At 34.8% G+C, this 23,920-nt stretch overlaps 2 protein-coding genes across 18 annotated transcripts in view; one reads left to right on the forward strand and one right to left on the reverse strand.

Annotated features, from left to right (window-relative positions):
* Window positions 1-6,985: 6,985 nt before the first annotated feature.
* On the reverse strand, window positions 6,986-21,583 carry LOC125648178 (uncharacterized). Of its 2 annotated transcripts, none has more exons than XM_048875137.2 (3): window positions 21,523-21,583; window positions 8,149-8,339; window positions 6,986-7,619 (listed from the first exon to the last, which is right to left on the reverse strand). In XM_048875137.2, exons 2-3 carry the CDS (start codon window positions 8,244-8,246, stop codon window positions 7,169-7,171), a joined length of 549 nt encoding a protein of 182 aa, XP_048731094.1. In that variant the 5' UTR covers window positions 8,247-8,339; window positions 21,523-21,583; the 3' UTR covers window positions 6,986-7,168. The 2 variants fall into 2 exon arrangements, with proteins under 2 accessions (XP_048731094.1, XP_055996593.1); XM_056140618.1 differs by lacking the exon at window positions 21,523-21,583 and adding an exon at window positions 8,884-8,920.
* LOC125648176 (uncharacterized) overlaps window positions 10,517-23,920 on the forward strand; it is a 30,388-nt gene continuing 16,984 nt past the window's right edge. For all 16 annotated transcript variants that reach the window (XM_056140602.1, XM_056140603.1, XM_056140608.1 and 13 more), the window contains exons 1-2: window positions 10,517-11,501; window positions 11,858-11,996. In XM_056140602.1, coding sequence (XP_055996577.1) covers window positions 11,381-11,501; window positions 11,858-11,996 — 260 coding nt within the window. In that variant the 5' untranslated portion in view covers window positions 10,517-11,380. The remainder of the gene's footprint in view (window positions 11,502-11,857; window positions 11,997-23,920) is intronic.

A 23,920-nucleotide genomic window follows, 5' to 3' on the forward strand; every position in this document is an offset into this window, starting at 1 on the left:
TCAAGGGAATGCAGTTTTCTGATTACAGTGTTCTTTATGACTACCTTTTTAACTCACCTGAGCTGAAAGCTCAAGTGAGCTTTTCTGATCGCCTGTTGTCCGTCGTCTGTCTGTAAACTTTTTAAATTTTCGACTTCTTCTCTAGAACTACTGGGCCAATTTCAACCAAACTTGGTTAAAAAAAGCATCCTTGGGTGGAGGGCTTTCAAGTTTGTTCAACTGAAGGGCTATGTCCCTTTCAAAGGGAAGATAATCACAAAAATAGGGTGGCATCATTTAAAAATCTTCTTCTCAAGAACCACTGAGCCAGAAAAGCTGACATTTACATGAAAGCTTCCTGACATAGTGCAGATTCAAGTTTGTTAAAACCATGGCACCTGGGGGTATGATGGGGCCATAATAGGGGATCAAAGTTTTACATTCAAATATATAGGAAAAATCTTCTCAAAAACCACTGAGCCAGAGAGATTTACATGAAAGCTTCCTGATATAGTGCAGATTCAAGTTTGTTAAAATCATGGCCCCCGGGGATAGGATGGGGCCCACAAGGGGGGATCAAAGTTTTACATACAAATGTACATGTATAAGGAAAATCTTCTCAAAAGCAACTGGGCCAGGAAAGTGGAAATTTTCATGAAAGCTTTATAACAAAGTGCAGATTTAAGTTTGTAAAAATCATGGCCCCCGGGGGCAGGATGGGGCCACAAGGGGGATCAAAGTTTTATATGGAAATATATAGGTAAAATCTTTAAAAATCTTCTTCTCAAAAACTACTGGGTCAAGAAAGTTGAAATTTACATGAAAACTTCCTGACATAGTGCAGATTCAAATTTAATCAAATCATTACCCCCGGTGGTAAGATGAGGCGACAATAGGGGATCAAAGTTTTACATACAAATATATAGGGAAAATCATTAAAAATCTTCTGAAAAATCACTGGGCCAGGAAAGTTTACATTCACATGAAAGCTTCCTGACATAGTCCAGATTCAATTTTGAAAAAAATCATGGTCCCCGGGAGTAGGTTCGGGCCACAATAGGGATCAAAGTTTTACATGCGAATATATAGGGAAAATTTTAAAATTTGTACCAAGGTGACTCACGTGAGCGATGTGGCCCATGGACCTCTTGTTTTTTATACGCCTGTCTTTAGACGGGACGTATTATGGTACAGCGATGTCCGTTCGGGGTTTTCTCTTTATAATTTCATTTCCCTTTCACACATCATGCTGAAACTTGCTGTGTAGCTTCTTTGTGGGTCACTCTAGATCATACTGCAATTTTGATCCATTTTGACCTTTTTTCCAGGAGTTTTGCCCCTTTATTTGAAAATAATTATTATATGGAGGGTACATAATTTGTCCGCCCTACTCCTCCCACAGTTTTCAAGAGATAGCCTTCTTATTTTGCCCCCCTTCAAAGAAGATGGGCATATTGGTTTGTACCTGTCGGTTGGTAGACCACATGTTGTCCACTCAATATCTTGAGAACCATTCACTTGATAATAATGATTTTTATGCCCCCCTTTGAAAAAGAGGGGGCATATTGTTTTGCAACTGTCGGTCGGTCTGTAGACTACATGTTGTCCGCTCAATATCTTGAGAACCATTCACTTGATGATAATGATATTTCATATGTGGATTGGTTATGAGTGGAAGATAACCCCTATTGTTTTTCAGGTCAAGGGTCAATCTACTCTGGACATAGGAATATAATGTCCGCTCAATATCTCGAGAACCCTTTGCTTGAAAGACATCAAACTTGGCACACTGGTACATCCTAAGGAGTAGATGCCCCCTATTGATTTTGAGGTCATATGGTCAAGGGTCAAACTGGGCATAGGAATATACTGTCCGTTCAATATCTTGAGAACCTTCTTCTTGACAGACATCAAACTTGGTACACTAGTACGTCTTCAGGAGAAGATGACCCCTATTGATTTTGAGGTCACATGGTCAACGGTCAAACTGGACATAGGAATATTCTGTCCGTTCAATATATTGAGAACCCTTTTCTTGACAGACATCAAACTTGGTACACTGATACGTCTTCAGGAGAAGATGACCCCTATTGATTTTGAGGTCACATGGTCAAAAGTCAAGGGTCACACTGGACATAGGAATATATTGTCCGTTCAATATATTGAGAACCCTTTTCTTGACAGACATCAAACTTGTTACACTGGTACGTCTTCAGGAGAAATTGACCCCTATTGATTTTGTGGTCAAAGGTCAAACTGGACATAGGAATATACTGCCGTTCAATATCTTGAAAACCCTTTGCTTGACAGACATCAAACTTGGTACACTAGTACATCTTCAGGAGAAGATGACTCCTATTGATTTTGAGGTCACATGGTCAAAGATCAAGGGTCAAACTGGACATAGGAATATACTGTCCGTTCAATATCTTGAGAACCCTTTGCTTGAGAGACATCAAACTTGGTACACTGGTACATCTTCAGGAGAAGATGATCCCTATTGATTTTGAGGTCAAAAGTCAGTTGTTGAACTGGACATAGTATATTGTCTCCTATATTTTAAGAATTATTTGCTTGATTGACACCAAACTTGGTACAATGGTACAGCATGAGAAGTAGATGACTCCTATTGATTTTTAGGTCACATGGTCTATTCACTCTTGACATAGGAAGATATTTTCTGCTCAATATTTTTAATTGACGATACTACTCTCAATTAAATGATGTGTGTGTATAACCCTTTTCAATTTTGCACCATGGGGGGCATATGTGTTTTACAAACATCTCTTGTTTTGTGGAGTGTTTCTATGGGTATTGAAGATAAGCATGTGGGATGGATTTTGATTTTCTACAATTTTTGAGCCCCATACGACCCGAAAACTCCCAGCTTCAAATGAATTCGTTTGTTGACGTAGCCATGTTAGGTAACCGGGTCAATTCGAACCCCGGTTAATTTCCATACTTGCACAATAACGTCTAGATGTGCACTAATATCCCAAGAAATATTTTAGCTAAATATTTTAAATAATATATCATTCCAGTTCCTTTAAATAATAATTATTCAAATAGATAAACTCACGATAATGCGGCTTTCATTAGTCTGGCCCGGTACGTCTTCATCCCTTTCACACGAGTGTTAAGGACTTTTGTAGCATTATCATTAATCAAGAGCTTATTTTACCTTTAGAAAAACTTTATTTTTTAATTTCTATAAATTATTTGTGTTGATAATAAATGAAGAGCGAATACATAACCTATAACGAATTTTATGAATATATACCAACAACAACAGGGTTCGAATTGACCCGGCTACCTAACATGGCTACGTCAACACACGAATTCATTTGAAGCTGGGAGTTTTCGGGTCGTATGGGGCTTTAATGAATATTTGAAGGTATGTTTGGACACAACTATAGTAAGAAAATATGTCAAGAATTTTTTTATATTAGATTTATGAGACAGCAACACAAGAATACAACGATATTAGGTCTCAACCGTGCGCAGCTTTTTGTGCGCCGTAAATCGAAGGTTTTTATTAGGGGTGGAACTGTAGCTCTCTGTTTCGTCAAAATGTTTTTTCAGAGAGCTACAGTTCTGCAGCTAGATCAGATCAGCAGTCGACACTCTAACCTACTCAACAATTAAATAAAATAGGAATAGAACAAGATGTGTTTGTGAAACACAAATGGCCCCGATAATGGCCAATTTCAATGATGGCCAATGTCATAAGGACAAATATCTTGGTACCAGTAGAAAAATCTTGTCACAAGAAATACTCATGTGAAATATCCAAGCTCTAATATTTACCATTTAGAGGTACTGACCAATGTCAATTTTTTAAAAGTAGGTCAGAGGTCACAGGGTAAAAAATGTTGGTACCCATGGACCAAAGGTCTTGTCACAAGGAATATTCATGTGAAATATCAAAGCTGTAGCACTTGCTGTTCAAAAGTTATTAGCAAGGTTAAAGTTTTCAAAAAGTAGGTCAGACGTCAAAGTCACGGGGTAAAAAAAAATGTTGGTACTCACAGAAAGGTCTTGTCACAGGGAATACTCATGCGAAATATCAAAGCTCTAGCTTTTACTGTTCAAAAGTTATTAGCAAGGTTAAAGTTTCAGACAGACAGGACAAAAACAATTATGCCCCCTACCCCCCCCCCCCCCCGATCTTCGATCTCGGGGGGGGGGGGGCATTAAAATACATCGTCGCAAGCCACGGCTATTGTCTTCGTTTACAGTACGTCAAATTGAGGTAGGGTAGGTACTACCGGACTCAAACTTCTGCCAGAGTTCGTATGTGCGGAGACGCAGAGAACTATGGGTAGTATGACTCAGTAGCCATTTATATTTTCATTCATGTTTGCAAAGGAAGTCAGCCATTGTGACGATGTAGTACACCTTTAAGGAGGTATGCTACACCAGAGAAATTTGATGTAGATGAAAAGTGGAAGATATGCACAACAATAGTTTGAAGTTGAAAAATTTCAAATTGTTTTAGTAGAAGGTAATCTGAAGAACAAAATTTAAAACCCGTGCTGGACTCGGAACCTGCGACCTACAGTTCAACAGTCGGTATTCTACCCTACTGAGCTACTCGGCTAGGTATTTAAACGGAAAAGGAGTCAAATATTGCTGATATCGGTTTTTTTCATCCTTGTTTTAAAGGAAGTAAGCCATTATGACGATGTAGAGTACTACCTTAAGATGCATAAAGTGAAGAATTTATCAAAAGTCACGTGTCCGATCAGGTAGAACATCGATGCAGGTAGTTTACACCTGTTGTATGTAAACCTTCTGTGTGCGGTGGCGAATACTTACCCGTTGTCAATTGGAATCGATCGACGATGGAGGATTCTAGAAAGGTGTTAAATTATGAAAAAACTTTACCCTGGAAGTAAACTTTTAATATATTTGAATGGGTATGCAGTTGTTGAAGGAGATATGGTTTATACATGAAGAAATACAATGTACGTGCAGGTAACGGTGATTTTTTTCCCCCCTTCAATTTATCTTCAGCATATCTTACAGAATCATTCACTGTTTGTGGAACTAACGGAACCTTTATTTCACGAACATAGCGAAAATTTTCTTCGCGGGTTAATTTCCTGTTATACAATATGTATCGTCGACTGACCAGTTTCGGTGACCTTAGTGATAAACCGCGATTTTCTCATTAATCACTTGGATTAAATAAATAAATTATACACCTACCTTTAAAGTAATTAGATTCCTTTACTTTCATCCAAAAATTCCAAATTCATTGGTTCGTTAATTGAATATATTTTCGTAACAAAAAACATGTCACTTTGTGGTCCTAAAACGGTGACGTCACCTATTTCGGTGACCATTGTTAATATATAGGTTTGTCAAAAGTTTGTAACTGTTAAAACGTATATACAGGAGGAATGTGCAACTAGACGTCAATGAATAAAATAACATAGTGTAGAATTGTAGAATTTTAGTATACTTTATATCAATTTGAATGTTTGCTTGAAAAAGTAATAAGTAAATGGGCTTATTTTGGGGTGCTTGTGTTGATTTTTTGCATACTCTCCTTCTAGTAGTTCATTTTCGGAAAATAAATTGAAGACATACTCTCTATATATGTTTGCAAACACTACTGCGAAATTGATGACACAATCTACACCCGGAAACGACAAGGCACTCACGTAAACAAAAGGTCACCGATTCTGGCCAGTCACCGAAATAGGGCAGTCGACGATACTTCAGTTTACTTTGCGAACGAATAGTTTGTTGTTGTTGTTTGTTTTTTTGGTTTGTTCTTAATTTTAAAATTTATTTTATTTGTTACGTACATGTACGATCTGATCCGGAGACATAAAACTTAAAAAGAAAAGAAAACACGATACATTTTAACAATATCATGAATTACTGATATGTAGAAGTGAAGCTTCAACTTAACTTTATGGGATTCTTTCATTTCAAACCACCACGGTACCTTTTCACCTTTTACAGAAAATCATATTTTGATATACCAATGTATATTGTAATTCGATACTCTGCCGGGTGAATTTTGGTCACCGTTTGATGACGTACATGTACCTATGTGTAGCTGTAAATCATCAACATAGTGCGCATAAGTGTTCCATCACAGTTTTGGCGTTCATGCTTATAATGTGGTGTGTTTGTGAACAACTATTAAATGTTATTGAAGGTTTTTCTGTGTGTTCACCACCATCTGTCATAAACTCTTGTCATTTCTTTTAACTCCGTGGCCGAGTGGTTAGAGCACAGGCACTTGTTTCATACATAGGTCCCCCTCCTGTGGTATTATTAAGGAGGGGGGGGCATGTATGAAATAAGTGCCTGTGGGTTAGAGCATCGCGCTCAAAATCACACGGCCTCTCACCTGGTTGGCGCGGGTTCGAATCCCGCTCGCGCCGGTAAGTGAGAAAGTTTCCCAGTTTACTTGCGGAAGGTCGGTGGTCTCTTTCCAGAGTTACATTGTATCTGGGTTCTCTCTTCCACCAATAAAAACTGGGTGCCACCATATAACTGAAAAATTGAGTGTGGCAAAAAACAGCAATCAATTAATCAACCAATCAATCAATCATTTCTTATAACTCCATGCACAAAACTTGACGAATGTCGTCTGTAGAGGTACACCGGAAGCTCTACTGTTCGTAGTGATTAGAACGCTAAATCTGGGTGGGATTCACGGGCGGTCATCCGACTTGAGTAACTTGTTTATTTTCTACATGTACCTGACCCAGATAACCGGTGTACACTGTGAGTGGGCGATTTCAAAAGCTTCTCCAAAATGTCACCGAAATTCAAAGATGGCACAAAATTCACGGCTAATGATCAGACTTTAGGATGTCACATCAGAGTTTATTATTATCTGAACATATCTTCTACACGAATTGTGGTGTTTTTGAAGTTATTCAGATTCTAGCTTGGTGTTTTACTCTTAATATATTATTAAATTCAGGCGAGCTCTCAAGTCCCAGATTGGATAAATATGAAATACCAAGAACCAACAATAGGAAAGGAAACCATTTTCTTTCTTGAATCTCCCATCATTCATGTACATCGAGAATAGATTCTGTGTTTAGTGATTTTTTTTTTTGAAAATAAACAATTCTTTATTTCATTGACACTTGTTCAGCGTTCTGTAAATTCCTAATATTTACTTGGAAACAAGAGGGTGTGTATATGTGTGACGTGTTTACTGGAGTTCTATACAGGAATATGGTGTCGGTAGATCGTTTCGCTTACTTTCGATTCGGACCGGAACCTCATCATTCCGTTGAGTTTCTGGTGCACTTTGTGATTTTTCCGGTGCTGTAGAATTGTTTTGAACATGAGCGTCCCAGAACTCTTTCTGAGCGTTCTTGTTACTCTTTTTGGAGTCCTTCAGCTCCACGTTAAGGTACTCTCGATGTGAGCCCTTGCTTTTTTTTGGCGGCTTCACCCGTTCACACAGTCCGTCCTGAACATCGACATTATAATACCCAGGATTCTTTTTCTGGGAGATATTGCGGACGAACATCACCCCATTCTGTGATTTCCACTGATCATAGGGCGTGGAGTACGTTGAAGATCGCTTCACCGTTATGGCGTCAGTAGGATCTGCGTAGGCTGTTCGAGAAACAGGAATTTCGGCGTTTGTAAGATCCCTACAATGCATCAGAAAGGAGAAATTGCGTGTATTTTGACAAAATATCAAAACACTTTGATCGAACATAATATTATCTGGCAACCCCTTAATTGTGCCCACAAAGCGCCTTATCTACATTGTACATTAATATTGCACTGTACATATAAGTGCTCTGTGTACAGTGCATGTAGGGAAAACCCACACATTGTTCTAAGTTCTCTTCCTTATGATTCCCCGAGTCTGTCTGATTTAATGGAGATGAAACAAGTATTAAGGAAGAAATTACAGAACTTGTTCTGCAGGATATCATTCTCTTTCCTTCCTTTAAGTCTTGCATCGAACATATACATAGTTTTAAATTGCCCCATATTTCTTCTCTCTTTGACAATCCTTGAGAATTTTGAAGTTTACAGAACATCACGTAAGGAATTCAATGATAATCATTTCTCTACCTCGAAATAAACCATATGTACTTGATATATTTGTATTTTTTAAATTTAATTAAATTTTTTTTAGAATAATTATACCCCATTGTTTTGCCAACATACCTGTTCTTTTGTCGATAGCAGAGAAAGCACAACAGGATCATAGCTAAAACAGTAAAAATCACTATTCCGCTTCCCAAGCCGATGACCATTAGATCCATCCCAATCTCCCTTAATGAACAGCTTTTTCCACGTTCATTGATTGTATAGATAAAATACGACGTGTATGAAAATGTGAATTTGACAGACACAAACTGCAAAAGTGAAACATACGCTTTTGTTATTTAATGACTGTTTCCGTTAAAATCCTGAGCATTTCCCGTAAATATTTGAATGATGGTGACGACACACGAAGTTCAGGCGTGGATCACAGAACAAATGCCTCATTTTGTACCAGGTCAAATTTAGTTTATTTTGATAAGGCCTAGTTTGTTTACGGTTATTCAACCGATTTGAAATGTCTTGCTGCAACCTTTTAAATCCGGAAATAGAATATCGATATTTTGTTCTGTGTAACAGAAGATATTTTTGTTTAAATTGGAATCGAAGCAGATACAATACTGTTTCACAACTGTAACAAGGTAATTTTAATGCAAAGCATCAAATCGGCCTCTAAAATTTTAAGCGTTCTATAGAAAGGCTTTGATACTTTTATTTATGTCAAAGCATTGATGAGGTTTTCAAAAATTATAAATGTATAAAATACCCCAACATGCAAATACAGTAATACAATATGAAAGTTTGAACTGCATTATGATAAAAACATTTGGAAAAAAAATATTAAAATGTGACACTTACAAATGCAAGCAACACACAGGCACTCGACGTTTTAAATATCTATAATTAAAAAAATTGTTTCCCTGTAGACATAATATGAATATTATGTTTACGGGAAGACAATTTTTTTTATCATAGATATTCAAAACGTCGAGTGGCTGTGAGGCAACAGTATTTAAAAATTCAAATGTGATTAATATATCTGCTGACACAGCTTTGATGTTATTGCTGGACCGTCTAGTCATCAGTCGGACCCATCCGTCTCCAGAGGTTTTATCCCCGGATCCATCCGTCTCCAGAGGTTTTATCCCCGGACCCATCCGTCTCCAGACGTTTTATCCCCGGATCCATCCGTCTCCAGAGGTTTTATCCCCGGATCCAGATGTTTCATCCCCTAACCCGGAACGTCCTCAGAATGACGGACAGCAGGCGATCAGTCACCCCCCCCCCCCCCTCAGACGATCAGGTTTCCAGCTACTGCCTCTTCGTAGCCACAACCAGCTCGATATCGCCTCGGCCGCTACAGCCATGGCTTTGAGTGGTCTTTTTCCTTGTTCGTCTACTCAGTCCCAGTGCTGTCATAATCTCCAATCAAGATGATAGTGGGAAACACCGTGTCCCAGCTTCGACTGGCAATTACTACGTCTGCCATTCTACTCTCCTGCAGGTAGTCACCATTGAAGAGTTCCGATGGTCTGTTTTTCTGATTTAATGATATACAGTAGGTATAGGCAGTTTCTATACATCACTAATACAAAGAAACAGACTATAGGAATTCTTCAATATTAGGAGATCAACAAGTCCTTTAGGGGAGTCCTTATTTGAACGGGAAATTTAGTGACTGCTTTTTCTTCTTTGGGATTTTCAAACCTAGATGGGAAGCAATGCAAAATTAATAGTGATAGAGAGTTAGTTAAAGAGTCAACCAAAGTTAATAGTGATAGAGAGTTAGTTTAAGGGTAAGTAAAAGTTCATAGTCATAGAGAGTTAGTTTAAGGGTCAGCCAAAGTTAATAGTGATAGAGAGTTAGTTTAAGGGTCAGTCAAGATTAATAGTGATAGAGAGTTAGTTTAAGGGTCAGTCAAGATTAATAGTGATAGAGAGTTAGTTTAAGAGTCAGCCAAAGTTAATAGTGATAGAGTTAGTTTAAGGGTCAGTTAAGATTAATAGTGGTAGAGAGTTAGTTTAAGGGTAAGTAAAAGTTAATAGTGATAGAGAGTTAGTTTAAGGGTCAGTCAAGATTAATAGTGATAGAGAGTTAGTTTAAGGGTCAGTCAAAGTTAATAGTGATAGAGAGTTAGTTTAAGAGTCAGCCAAAGTTAATAGGGATAGAGAGTTTAAGGGTCAGTCAAAATTAATAGTGATAGAGAGTTAATTTAAGAGTCAGTCAAAGTTAATAGCGATAGAGAGCTCCGTGATTCGGTGATGGCGTTAGTATAAATATTCAACCGTAATATTACGAGCATGTCAACTAAAATACATAATGGAGCCTCTCTCTCCCTCTCTCTGATATTGAATTATTGCGCTTTAACTGAGTTACACTGCATTTCATTAAAGATTTTTTTTTAATTATCAGAGATCGTTACAGTGTTTTGAAAGTGTATATATATTAATTTTGCATTCCATATCTCTCTCATAATTTATATTTACTGGGAGGATATATAAATGTACACACATGTACAGAGGAACTACTTCATTTAATTTATCCTAAAGAGAGATAGTTTTATTGTCTTTTCATCAGAAGTAATTTGTGTTTGAAGTTCTCATGTTAAATTCGTCAGCTGCTATCTTTGGACCGGGAAACTATAAGGACATTTTTTCACTATATGCTTCCACTTCAAGGGGGAGGAGGCTGTGACGGGGAGATTTTCTTGCTTGCCAAATTTTTTTTTAGTCCAATGTCCGGCTGACTCTCCTCCCCTTCACCACACACACACACACATACATACATACATACACGCACATATGATCATATATAAACACACATACACATTTTAAAAGACGATGTAACCCCATCTGTGATACAAGATGTCAACATCACAACAGCAATCGACGTTATGTGCCTTGCAAACAAAGAGAGAGAAAGATGGGGTGGTACTCTATGATGACGGTCTAATTCATACACTTTTTGTTTGTATGACTTATGATGACTAGCACTTCTGTTTTAGTAGGTGCGATCTCGCTCAGCTTGCACGCATTATATAAGTATTCTTTCCACTGTGTATTTAACGGAAGAGGCGCCAAAAAGGGGTCCAATCAATGACAGCAGTGGAAATGATTCTTTCTCTACAGTTACTTCGCGTCTGTTCTACTTACTTCCTGTACAAGTACTTAATTGTGTGTTTATTTCTGGTCGTATCTATCTATCCGTAACACTGCCCGGTCACATACTGACGGCCTCTTTTTGGCCTCCACCAGAAAACCCTTCTGTGTTCATGTAAGAAGATGCGCCTAAAACAGCATTATCCCAGTGTCTTGTTCCTTCATCTATACTCCGTAAATCTGCGTACCACTGGACATGACTTACACACCAATGGAGAAGTCCGACACATTTAGATCACCGCGCAGTCTAGGACTCATCTGCTGGATTCGATGTGTGCTTGTATTTTTATGTGTTTATCTAGTTGTCGCTTCGAAAGGTAAGATACTCAACTGGGGCGTATGTTATCTTCAGAATCACTGACAGACTGACGGACGGAGGTATGAACAGAAAACATTCGTTAAATTGTCATTAGATCAATTTATTTTAAAAAGTACTGTTTTTATGTACTATACAAGTGAGTCAGACATGAAGCACGCTGTGTTGTATATCAGCCCTAGACCGATTAGGCACTACTCGGGGACTTGCAAATTACGCATTATTATGTGCTGCCATGCTCATTTCATCAGTACCGAAATTAGAATGTAATCAGACATTGATTGTATACTAGATGAAATTAATTCATGTTTGTGTACACGGTATCAAAACGGTACTGAGTGATTCGGTCTATTGTAGTTTCTCCTCCCACTAGGAAGCTTCTGCTAAATGGTTCGACGGAGGTTCACATTCGGGCCCCGCAAGACGGGGAGGGGAAGTCCAGGTTATCAGAGGTCACACTAGGGGAGGGCTCAGTCGAAACAGAAATATTACAACGGTGAGTACCCCGAATACAGAGATCTGTACCCCCACACGTGTAAGTAAGTGGGGGGAACCATTGGGAGGGACGTGAGCAAAGTGAAGTAAAGGAGAGAGAGAGGGGGGGGGGGGTAAAGAATGGAGTAGTTATTTAAACCCTCTGTCCATTTATATATAAAAAAAAATATTTATTTTTTTTTGGTATCGGTAGAATAAAGTCATATATATATATATATATATATATATATATATATATATATATATATATATATATATATATTAACGGGTATTTCTGTTTTAAAACAGATATGTTTTAAAATCAAACACTACCCAATGAATAAAAAAAAAAACCCTGAATTTAATCATTTAAATTAATGTTTGAAATGCCTCATGTTTATCTATAAATCATAAAAGATCTGTGTTCAAATGTGGTAAAAGTTTCAAACATTCTAAATTATTTACGTCATTATTTTCCCCAAACAGTTCATGTTCATTAAGTGCAAAAAAAGAGATTGAAAAGGAAGTTTTATGAAGATGGCGTTCATTTCTAAAATAGTGTTGATATATACGTTATTTAAAGAGACACCGATTAAACATAATTGCTAGTACTAGTAGCAATGATGGTTTAGGATCTGAAATAAAAATAGAAAACAAGTACACACATTTCTTCAGTAAAGTAGTATCTGTAATTGCCAATAGCCCGAAAAACATTGCATATTGCTTTCATCAAATATATGATAAAGTATGATATGGAAATGTATATTGATAAAACTATGATTTATGTATATGATAAAGTAAGGAATTTTATTTGTCGAAATGCGCATCTGGTGCATCAAAATTGGTACCGTATAAGTTTTACATAATGATAAGGCTATGATTTATATATACAACGATAAGACTATGATTTATATATACAATGATAAGGCTATGATTTATATATACAACGATAAGACTATGATTTATATATACAATGATAAGGCTATGATTTATATGTACAAAGATAAGACTATGGTTTATATATACAATGATAAGACTATGATTTATATATACAAAGATAAGACTATGATTTATATACACAAAGATAAGACTATGATTTATATACACAAAGATAAGACTATGATTTATATATACAATGATAAGACTATGATTTATACATATGGAGATAAGACTATGATTTATATATACAATGATAAGACTATGATTTATATATACAATGATAAGACTATGATTTATATATACAATGATAAGACTATGATTTATACATACAATGATAAGACTATGATTTATATATACAATGATAAGACTATGATTTATATACACAATGATAAGACTATGATTTATATATACAAAGATAAGACTATGATTTATATATACAAAGATAAGACTATGATTTATATATACAAAGATAAGACTATGATTTATATATACAAAGATAAGACTATGATTTATATATACAAAGATAAGACTATGATTTATACATATGGAGATAAGACTATGATTTATATATACAATGATAAGACTATGATTTATATATACAATGATAAGACTATGATTTATATATACAATGATAAGACTATGATTTATACATACAATGATAAGACTATGATTTATATATACAATGATAAGACTATGATTTATATATACAATGATAAGACTATGATTTATATATACAATGATAAGACTATGATTTATACATACAATGATAAGACTATGGTTTATATATACAATGATAAGACTATGATTTATATATACAATGATAAGACTATGATTTATATACACAATGATAAGACTATGATTTATATATACAAAGATAAGACTATGATTTATATACACAAAGATAAGACTATGATTTATATATACAAAGATAAGACTATGATTTATACATATGGAGATAAGACTATGATTTATATATACAATGATAAGACTATGATTTATATATACAATGATAAGACTATGATTTATACATATGAAAATAAGACTATGATTTATATATACAATGATAAGACTATGATTTATACATATGAAGATAAGACTATGATTTATACATATGAAGATAAGACTATGATTTATATATACAATGATAAGACTATGATTTATACATATGAAGATAAGACTATGATTTATACATATGAAGATAAGACTATGATTTATACACAACTAGATAATTTGAAGTCCTCCATCACTAGGATTACTTAGTTTCCGTTCTATCTCGACTGTATGTAACTTTACAGTGTCTATATTGTTTGATCCGCTCCTATATTCCTCTGAATATAGACATAGTATGGCATTATGGGAATGGATTACCCGTTTTATCAATACAGTATACAGAACGTTGTATCTACAGCTTCAGAATGTGAATTCTATGAAAAGAGCTGGGGGGGGGGTGGGGGGGGGGGGGGGGGGGGGGGGGTAGTATACCAGCGGGAAGGCGAACTTCTTCCACCCACGAAACCAACTTACGATTTTTTGTGGGTTTTCTTTTTCTTCCGGGAATGACGAAAAAGGTGTTTTGTTCGTAAAATAAGAGATTTTAAAATCCAAGGTTCCCTTTGATTTGATGCATGATATAAAATTATCTAATAAAATCTGCGAAGAAGACTCATCTACATACTGTAATATCACAAATAAAACAAATATCTAAGAAAATTGCTATGGTGTTTTGTTAGTTGTTTTTTTTTTTAAATCTACGACTAAAATCTTCAAAAAACATGTCATTTAAGATATATTAGACAAACACAATTTGAAAAGAAATTGAAATGAATTGACGAAATTTCAAAAAGATCGCTGTTTTCTCTCGGTTGTGTTTTTTTTTTTTTTTAAAGATATGAACCAAACCAGAGAAAACAGTACCGATCCCAATCAAAATTGATAGAAAGATAGAAATAACTAAATAATATGGCAAGCCCTTTTACTATTTATTCGAAAATAAGATATCTCTTTAAATTAAAGAGATATCTCTTATTTTAAGAGATATCTCTTTAAAATGAGAGATATCTCTTAATCTTAAGAGATATCTCTCTAAAAAAGAGATATCTCTTTCACTTAGAGAGATATCTCTTTCATTTAGAGAGATATCTCTTTCACTTAAAGAGATATCTCTTTCACTTAGAGAGATATCTCTTTTACTTTTAGAGATATCTCTTACACTTAAAAAGATATCTCTTTCACTTTAAAAGATATCTCTTTCACTTAAAGAGATATCTCTTATACTTTAAGAGATATCTCTTTCAATTAGAGAGATATCTCTTTCACTTAGAGAGATATCTCTTGAGATATCTCCTTCACTTAAAGAGATATCTCTCTAAGAATTCCTAGAGAGATATCTCTCAAAGTATAAGAGATATCTCTTTAATTATTGAAAAAGAGATATCTCTAAAAGAGAAAGAGATATCTCTTTCCAATATTTTTATTACTTTGAATACTTAAGGAATTCTCCCTAAAACGGAAGCCCGCCAAAGCAAATCTTACCATGATTGGCAGGGGTGTTGCTAAAACGCGGAACGGAAAACGGAAAATATATTTTGCAATAATGTTATGAGGAGTTTAGCATTTTTGCGAAATCAAAAGACTTATTATGAACAAGGGATGCAGAAATTACAGAAAGAACAGGAAGTCATCCTCAAAATTCACCATTTCATATTGATACCTCATACTAATGCATTATTACAGAGTGTATGTATTTTGACACGATGTCTTTTGTTGATGAATGTACCAACAGCCGCTATAATAAGATAACATACTGAAAAAGACTTGAATTATAATTGAACCCTCTTTCAAATTCTATTACTTTATTCTGACTGTTATCGTAAGAAAAGATTTTAAGAGCGCATCCAATGAATAAAGTGTACAACCCCCCCTCCCCCCTCCCCCCCCGAAAACAACATTGTAAAAGATAAAATAATTTTTTGAACAATTTTCCCCAAACATAGCCTTTTTAAATCGAACGTGCTTTTAATCGAACTACATATGTTTAAGATAACTGAATTTAAATTTGAATTTAGTTCTACACCTGGTACAATATACATTTATGTATCAAATTAAATTTTAAAGCTCACGGGTCCGATGTAGAAAAAAGATTTCCATCATTTGGGATGAATCTATGTGAAAGTTCGTACATTTACCGATATCCTGCGGATTAGTGTTGAAACTGAAGAGATACAGCGCGAAAGAAAGATTGAAACAAAACCAATGGTAACTAGGGTTAAGTTTACGACCAATAGTAAGAGGAATTTTAAACAGATTTATTTCATAATATATGAAATAACTAAAGAGCTAACACAGAATTCATGCTTGAATGGAATTGAATCAATCGAAATGTTAAGCTATACAAGTATTAAGTTTAGAAATTAACTGCCAGAAGTCCTCCCTATTTAGGATTGGAGTGTTGCGGTTACTAAGTCTCCTGTTTGTTAAAAAATAATAAATCAAACACAAGATGTTTGATTTGTTGATTAAATAAGATAATGAATTATTGTTTTATACATATCACACCCCCTGTTGTACATGTAAGTACACACATACACGGTATTGTGTGTAAATACATGTACATGTGCTTTAATGACGTTTTGCCATGGGGAAGAGGGGGAGGGGGGTATAAGCCACGTGTGTTCTTTTCTACCCATAGGTGTCACTGCTCGCTAACACCTCTGTCAATGTCGAAATTTCAAAATTCTCGTAAAATGCTTTGTAAATTCTTATACTAACGTTTAACTAAATTCGCTAAATCAATTTATGATGTAAAATTTTAAGATAAAGTTGTTTGATCGCTTGTAAACAATTCCCAAATTGTTGATTTTAATGAAAATGAATCCCCCCCCCCCCCCCCCCCCCCCCCCAGGTTTTTACCGTTATCTTATCTACATTAATCATTCTAATTCTTAAATTCCGTTCCGTTTTCCGTTCCGCGTTTTAGCAACACCCTGATGGCTGCATTTTGCTTTTACCGCATGTGAAATTTACACAGGTAGCAAAAAACAAACAGAATAAATTGATGAAATATGCGTGCTAGACTATATTTCGTCTCTCGGCAACTTGATAATGTTACCCCAACCACCTCTTCAACCTTTTCCGCCATTTAAGGTAGCTCCATCCTCATGTGACTTATCAATATTAATGGTTAAAAGTGGAAAAACTTTATTAATTTCCACTCATTATAGTTTAATTCAATTAATAACCAAAGAAAATGTATATGTTACCACCTTTTTAAAGATGTCAGACATACAAAAACAAAAGTATACATCAACATCAGAAAATCACACATTTAGATACCAACAGTTTTAAAACTGCTAACTCATAAATATGTATAGATTACTTGTGGATGTTAGGGAAACCAATGTATAATAGACATCCAGTAGAGGAAATTTCAGCATAGGAGTTATTGCCCTTGACAACATTTTTTAATCATAAATAATTGATTATTTGTGGAAAATGTAAACTTTTTCAGTATTAATAGTTTACCAGATTTTTTATTATATCCAGTGAATAACATTCCTCAGAAAGATATATTTCTATCATGTGCAAAGTTTAGTTTATGAAGATTTTTGCAATAACCTATGACATCACATGAGGATCGATAAACCTTAAACACTAGAAGTATTTTGCTTGGTTAAAAAATAGCGTTACATCATTTCAATGACAGTGCAACAGGGAGAAGTTATTATGATCACTGGGGGGGGGGGGGGGGGGAAATCTAAAGAGATATCTCTTTAGGTTAAAAAGATATCTCTTTTTGAAAATTTTAAGAGATATCTCTCTAACTTAAAGAGATATCTCTTTTTACATTGATAGAGAGATATCTCTTTACGTTAGAGAGATATCTCTTTTTCTTTGAGAGATATCTCTTTAGCTTTGAGAGATATCTTTCAAAGAGAAAGAGATATCTCTCTAGCGTAAAGAGATATCTTTCAAACGTAAAGAGATATCTCTTTTGTTTAAAGAGATATCTCTTTTGTTTAAAGAGATATCTCTTTTGTTTAAAGAGATATCTCTTTTGGTTAAAGAGATATCTCCCAAGCGTAAAAAGATATCTCTCTAACTTACAGAGATATCTCTTTAACCAAAAGAGATATCTCTCTTATTTAAAGAGATATCTTATTTTACGAATAAATAGTAAAAGGGCTTGCCATAAAATAATCATATTGTGGCAAATTTATGCACTTTTCAACAGGAAATTAGTTTCCTTTATAAATTTATTTATTTTGTAAACCATTTGACACCAAGGAAATGTAGTTTTCTGATTCTCTATGACTATTTTTTTCATATATATATTCCGATCGGGCTTGATTTAAATTTGAAAAATCGCAGTATTTCTTGATTTTTGCCATTTAATTTCAATTTCTTTTGAAATACATTTGTACGGTATGTCTTTTTTCTAACTGATATGTTTTTGAAGATTTAAATATTTTTTATTTAACAAATTATTTAGAACGTCTATCTCAAACCTTCGCTAGGTTTTGTTTGCTTGGCCTCGAAGGTGAGTCTATCTGAGTCGTTTGGGTATGTTTTATTAGATATTCATATCATGCATTAAATCACAGCGAAATTTGGCCTCTAAAATCTCTTATTTGCAAACAAAACACTTTTTTTTATGTTCCGGAGGAAATCACACAAAAACCATGTGAAATGATTGAAAGCTTGTATCACTTTTTTTTGTACGAGGTGTTTTAACAACCCATTAAATAGAATTTTCGCGTAATGAGCCAGTTTAAAGGGGAAAAAAAGCCAAAACAGATATATTTATATATAAAGAAAAAACATGTTTCAATGGGCACTTATTTTAATTTCCAAATAGTCTAATTTCCAAGAAATTTTGATACACGTGCCGGGTAATCATGGATTGATCTTGATCTGATTATTTGATATCTCCAAACATTTCTATTTTTAGGTCACCTGAGTAAACTCAGGTGACCTATTGCAATTGGTTGTCTTCCGTCGTCGAGCGTTGTGCGTCGTCCGTCGTGCGTTAACAATTTAACATTTTTAACTTCTTGATAACTACCAGTCCAATTCTTTTCTTTGGTATGAAGCATCTTTGGGATAAGGGGGACATAAATTGTAAATTTCAGGACTCCAGCACCCCTGAGGCCTTATGAGCGGGGCAAAAACTCCCAAAATTGACCAATATTCAAAAATCTTCTTCTCAAGAACCGCACATGTGTAAGAAAAACTAAATGCATGGTGATGTAGTGCAGGAAGGCCTTTACCAAAATTATAAATTTCATGATCCCCGGGGTAGGGGTTCTGACCCCAGGGCAGGGCCAAACTTGGTATATAGTGTTTATGTGTAAAACACTTAGATAACATCTTCTTTAGTGCTATTGATACTAAATTAAAAGTAAATAGATATTTAGAAAGAACAAGTAGTCCTTTACCAAAATTGTAAATTTGATGATCCCAGGGGTAGGGGTTTTGGTATCGGGTTGGGGCCAAAATGATCAGTTATTAAATGTGTGAACAATAGACATTTTTAACTTCTTCTTAATAACTATCATCCCAATTCTCTTCAAATTTGGTATGAAACTTATTTGGAACAAGGGGGACATACATTGTAAATTTCAGGATTCCTGCACCCCTGGGCTTAGGGGCAGGGCAAAAACTTCCCAAAATTGACCAATTTTCAAAACTCTTCTCAAGAACTGCACACATAAAAGAAAAACTAAATGCATAGTGATGTAGAGCAGCCAAGACTAGCAAAATTGTAAATTTCATGATCCCCGAGGTAGGGGTTCTGACCCCAGGGCGGGGTCAAACTTGTTTTATAGTGTTTATGTGTAAAACACTTAAACAAGATCTTATTTAGTTCTATTGATACTCATTTGAAACTAAATGGATAGAGCAGGTAGTCTTTTATCAAAATTGTAAACTTGATGATCCCCAGAGTAAGGGTTCTGACCCCAGGGTGGGGCCAAATGTAGCATATAGTATTTATGTATAAGTTTGCTGATACTGTATAAAATCTAAATTCATACTTAGGAATAGCAGAAAAGTATGTACAAAAAATGTTGAATTTCATAACCCATGGTTATGACTTTAGGATGAGTCCAAATTAGTCATATCTTTTGATGTTTTAATGTTAACACACCTATATTATTTAAAGCCTTTCATCAGTGTATGTAATTTTGAGGACAATGAAGTTTTAAGAACACATTTCGTTTTATACTGTTGCTGAACATTAGAATTTAGCTTAGATATTCAGAACGGGAAATTATTTCTAGATTTCATAGCCCATGGAATTAGTGATACTTTTTCACTAGTATTCAGGTGACCGATAAGGTCTGTGGGAGTAGTGATACTTTTTCACTAGTATTCAGGTAACCGATAAGGCATGTGGGCCTCTTGTTAATCGATGTCGCCGTGTGAGTATATGCTATAAAGTGTTCTTTGCTTAAATGATATCAATGACAATTTATAATGTGGTTTGTTTTTTCTGGTAGAACTATTCAACTTTGAATAATCGTGAATACTCTGTACAAAACTATTGAATAGAATTATGTATATAGATATGATGAAGTGTTTCCAAATAGAAAGTGTTTACATTGATTGGGCGACAGATTAAGTGTTGTATAACGTCAGGTTATTTCAAGTGGTTTTAACTCACCAGGAATGAAAGCTCAAATGAGCTTTTCTTATTAAAGTATGTCTGTCGTTTGTCTCATTGTTACCATTTCATATTTTCGACTTCTTTAGAACCAATTTCATTCAAACTTATTGTTCAGTACATGCATCCTTGGGTAAAGGGGTCCATGCCATCCTCAAAGGAGAGGCAATTGATAGATAAAGAAAATAAGATGGGTTGGATATTATTTTTTTTTACCCCAGATCCAGTCAAGCAAAGAAGTTGAAACCTGCACGAAAGTTTCTTTATATAACGTGGATCCCAATTTCTTCCATCTTTGACCCCTAGAATCAGGGTGAGACCACACTAGGGATTTAAATTTGAATATGACAATGTATATATATGGGGGGGGGGGTCATCTTTAAAATGAACATCAAAGCTAAAATTTGTCAAATTGATATGCAAGTATCTCCGTGTAGGTTAGATTCAAATTGTTCAAACCAGAACTCCTGGGGCCAAGGCGGAACCACAAATAGATTTTTAAATTTTTCCATATGAATTATCTTTCTAAAATATAAAATTCCAATATCACAATTGTTTTCATTGCTTAAAAATAAAGCTAAACGAAAATAATTTACACATCAATAAATCCAAAATCGGAAGTATACATACGCGCCTGAAAACAAATAACATAGTGGGGGGAAACTATTCAAATGTTTTTTGAAATTGATAATACAGGGAACGTACTGGAATTATAAGCATCAAACATTCTTTTCGAAGAAGTTTTTGACGTGTAAACTCTGGACATTTTACTCACAAACTGAATAAAAGTGCGAAAAATATCCACTTGTAATACATGTATATGCAAGTAATGTAATGCAGATTCTCCAATATACATATGTATGCCGATTAATCAGTATATCACCAGAGCAGGGATACATATCAGACCTCCACAAGAAAAGAAAATATGGGTTTAAAATGTAATACTTACATATCAGTTTCGTGTCTTCGACCCCAATATACTTTGTTTATTTATTGCCTTTAAATAACTGCTGAATGTCTATCTATTTCATGGCTTTTCTGCGATCCTATATTTCCTGTTTTCCTAATACACGAATAAAATCGTTAGCTGATAAGTTTATTTCACTATCATTGATCAATGTATGTTGCAAACAAATTTATAAATATACTGAAGGATTTTTACACTCAACAAAAGAGCAATCGTTTGCGTTCCGATATCGATGCAACTGGTTTTGTTAGCAGGGGACAATTTCGCACTGTAAGCACGGTCAGCGTTCGTTTTTAAAAAAAAATGGAAATATTCCATATTTGAAGTGATATTACATGTGTGAAAATGTGTAAAATATCTCAAGTGTAGCCGAGTACTTAATGAAAAAGTTAATATGAAACAAGTAGGTGTCACCATGATTCCTAGTATATAGATGGGTGTGAAAACGAATCTAAGACTTGTGTTCAGTTGTTGAAGAAATTAAGGTGAAAACCTACAATCTCACTCTTTTCGCCCACGAAAAACATGTAAACACAATTGTGTTTTCGGAAGCTGCCATGACGTCACGAAGTGACCTAATTCATGGCTATATAAGGAGACCATCGGCTGTATGTTTCTGAGCTGCAGTACATGTAGAATAGAAATAAAGGTCTTTTTTCGTGGATGATGCAGAACAACCTCCTCGGTCTCGAAATGCTGATTGAAACATAACTCAACTCTATGACAAACGGGACGATTTCAGCTTCCCCATCGTCAACTTCCCATATTTATGTAGCAATATGCCATTATCACCTGTATATGGTGTTTCTAAAGATATGATTCGATGCACAAGAGCTTGCTATGCGTATGATCAGTTTAAAATCAAAACAGCTACTGAAGAGCAAATTGATGTTACAGCTAGGGTTTCAACAGTCTCGCCTGGATTTCTCGAAAAGAACTTAATATGAAACTTGGGCTTAAGTCTGAGAATTTACTCAAATGTTGACTGCTCAAATAGAAGAAAACTAAACTTAAGTTTGATTTTTTTTTTTTAGAAATCCAAGGCAGGGGTTTGCCCAACTCTCTATTTTGTATTCCATATAGGAGTTATGAGATTGAACACTGTTCGTTATCTTCACCTTTCATTTCTACATGTATTTCAAAACAAAATTCTAGTCCTTAGAGGTTATCCTGCAATATTTACGAATACTCGTACTTTATTTCTTAACACAAGAAATACTTGTATTCTCTTAATTTCATGCGGAGTTTCAGTTAACACTGTCAACTTCTCTCACAATTTTCTGTATTCTCACCATTTCTGGACCAGTATTCTGTTGTCATCCCTCTGATAATGGGTCTTTTCCCCCTAAACTTATTTACCAAGCGCTTGATCATTTGTTTATTTTTCTTTTATAGACGGTATTTCGGATAATGTTTCCTGAACAACTATCGGTGATCAATGTTGAAAGAATAGCATTACAATTTCTGCTTTTTTGGTAGCTCCATTTTTCAAGAAATAAGAAAATGTAAAAGTGACACCATTGCACATGTTACAATATATTTATTATCACGTATTATTTTCCCAATTTTCATCGTCATCTGAAAGAATTTAAAGGGACTGGTTCACGATTTTTGAAGTAAATATTTTTTTTATTCTTGATGTTAGATATTAAGAGTATAACTAATTTAATGTTGACAACCAAAATTTTGACATTCTGAATGCAAGCTATATTTTAGCCTTAAATATGTGTTGTGTAAACAAAGACTCGAGTCTTTTTATGTAAACAAACAATAAAGTGAAACATTAATTTTGTAAAATAAAGCATTTTAATTTTGCATAGTCGCACATTTTAACTTTTAGATGACACATTTTATCAGAACAATGCTTGAAATGTGAAAATTATAATAACTGTGACCTATTATTGGATATATGGACTCTTATTACAAAATTGTTTGACAAATTGCATATTAAGAATTAAAAATGAAACATAATTATTATGAAGCACCCTCTATATAGATTCCATTTTTAAAGACAGAACCGAGAGGTCCTGGGTTCGATTCTTGATTCCTGTGCATGCGTCAAATCTAGGTAGTGACAGCTCTTTCGCTAAGCGCCCAGCATAAGAAGAAAATGTCACGTTTTTTTTCCGGATGTGACCTAAGTGATGAAGGTACGGTGGGCGTTGTCGCGGTAAAGAACCCTCACTGCTGCGGACATGATCGTCATATAAAGGATATATTTGTTGCTCTTCATCTACAGCTGGTGACGTCTCTTGACAAAATATCTTGAATGAGACGTAAAACAACAAGCAATCGAATATTCATGAGCATATTTTCCTTTATTTTGCAACAGCGAACAGTCTGTAATCTGCTTTAAAACATGTACATGTTTGCATTTTAT

The sequence above is a fragment of the Ostrea edulis genome, chromosome 6 (genome assembly GCF_947568905.1).
Source record: "Ostrea edulis chromosome 6, xbOstEdul1.1, whole genome shotgun sequence".
Taxonomy (NCBI): domain Eukaryota; kingdom Metazoa; phylum Mollusca; class Bivalvia; order Ostreida; family Ostreidae; genus Ostrea; species Ostrea edulis.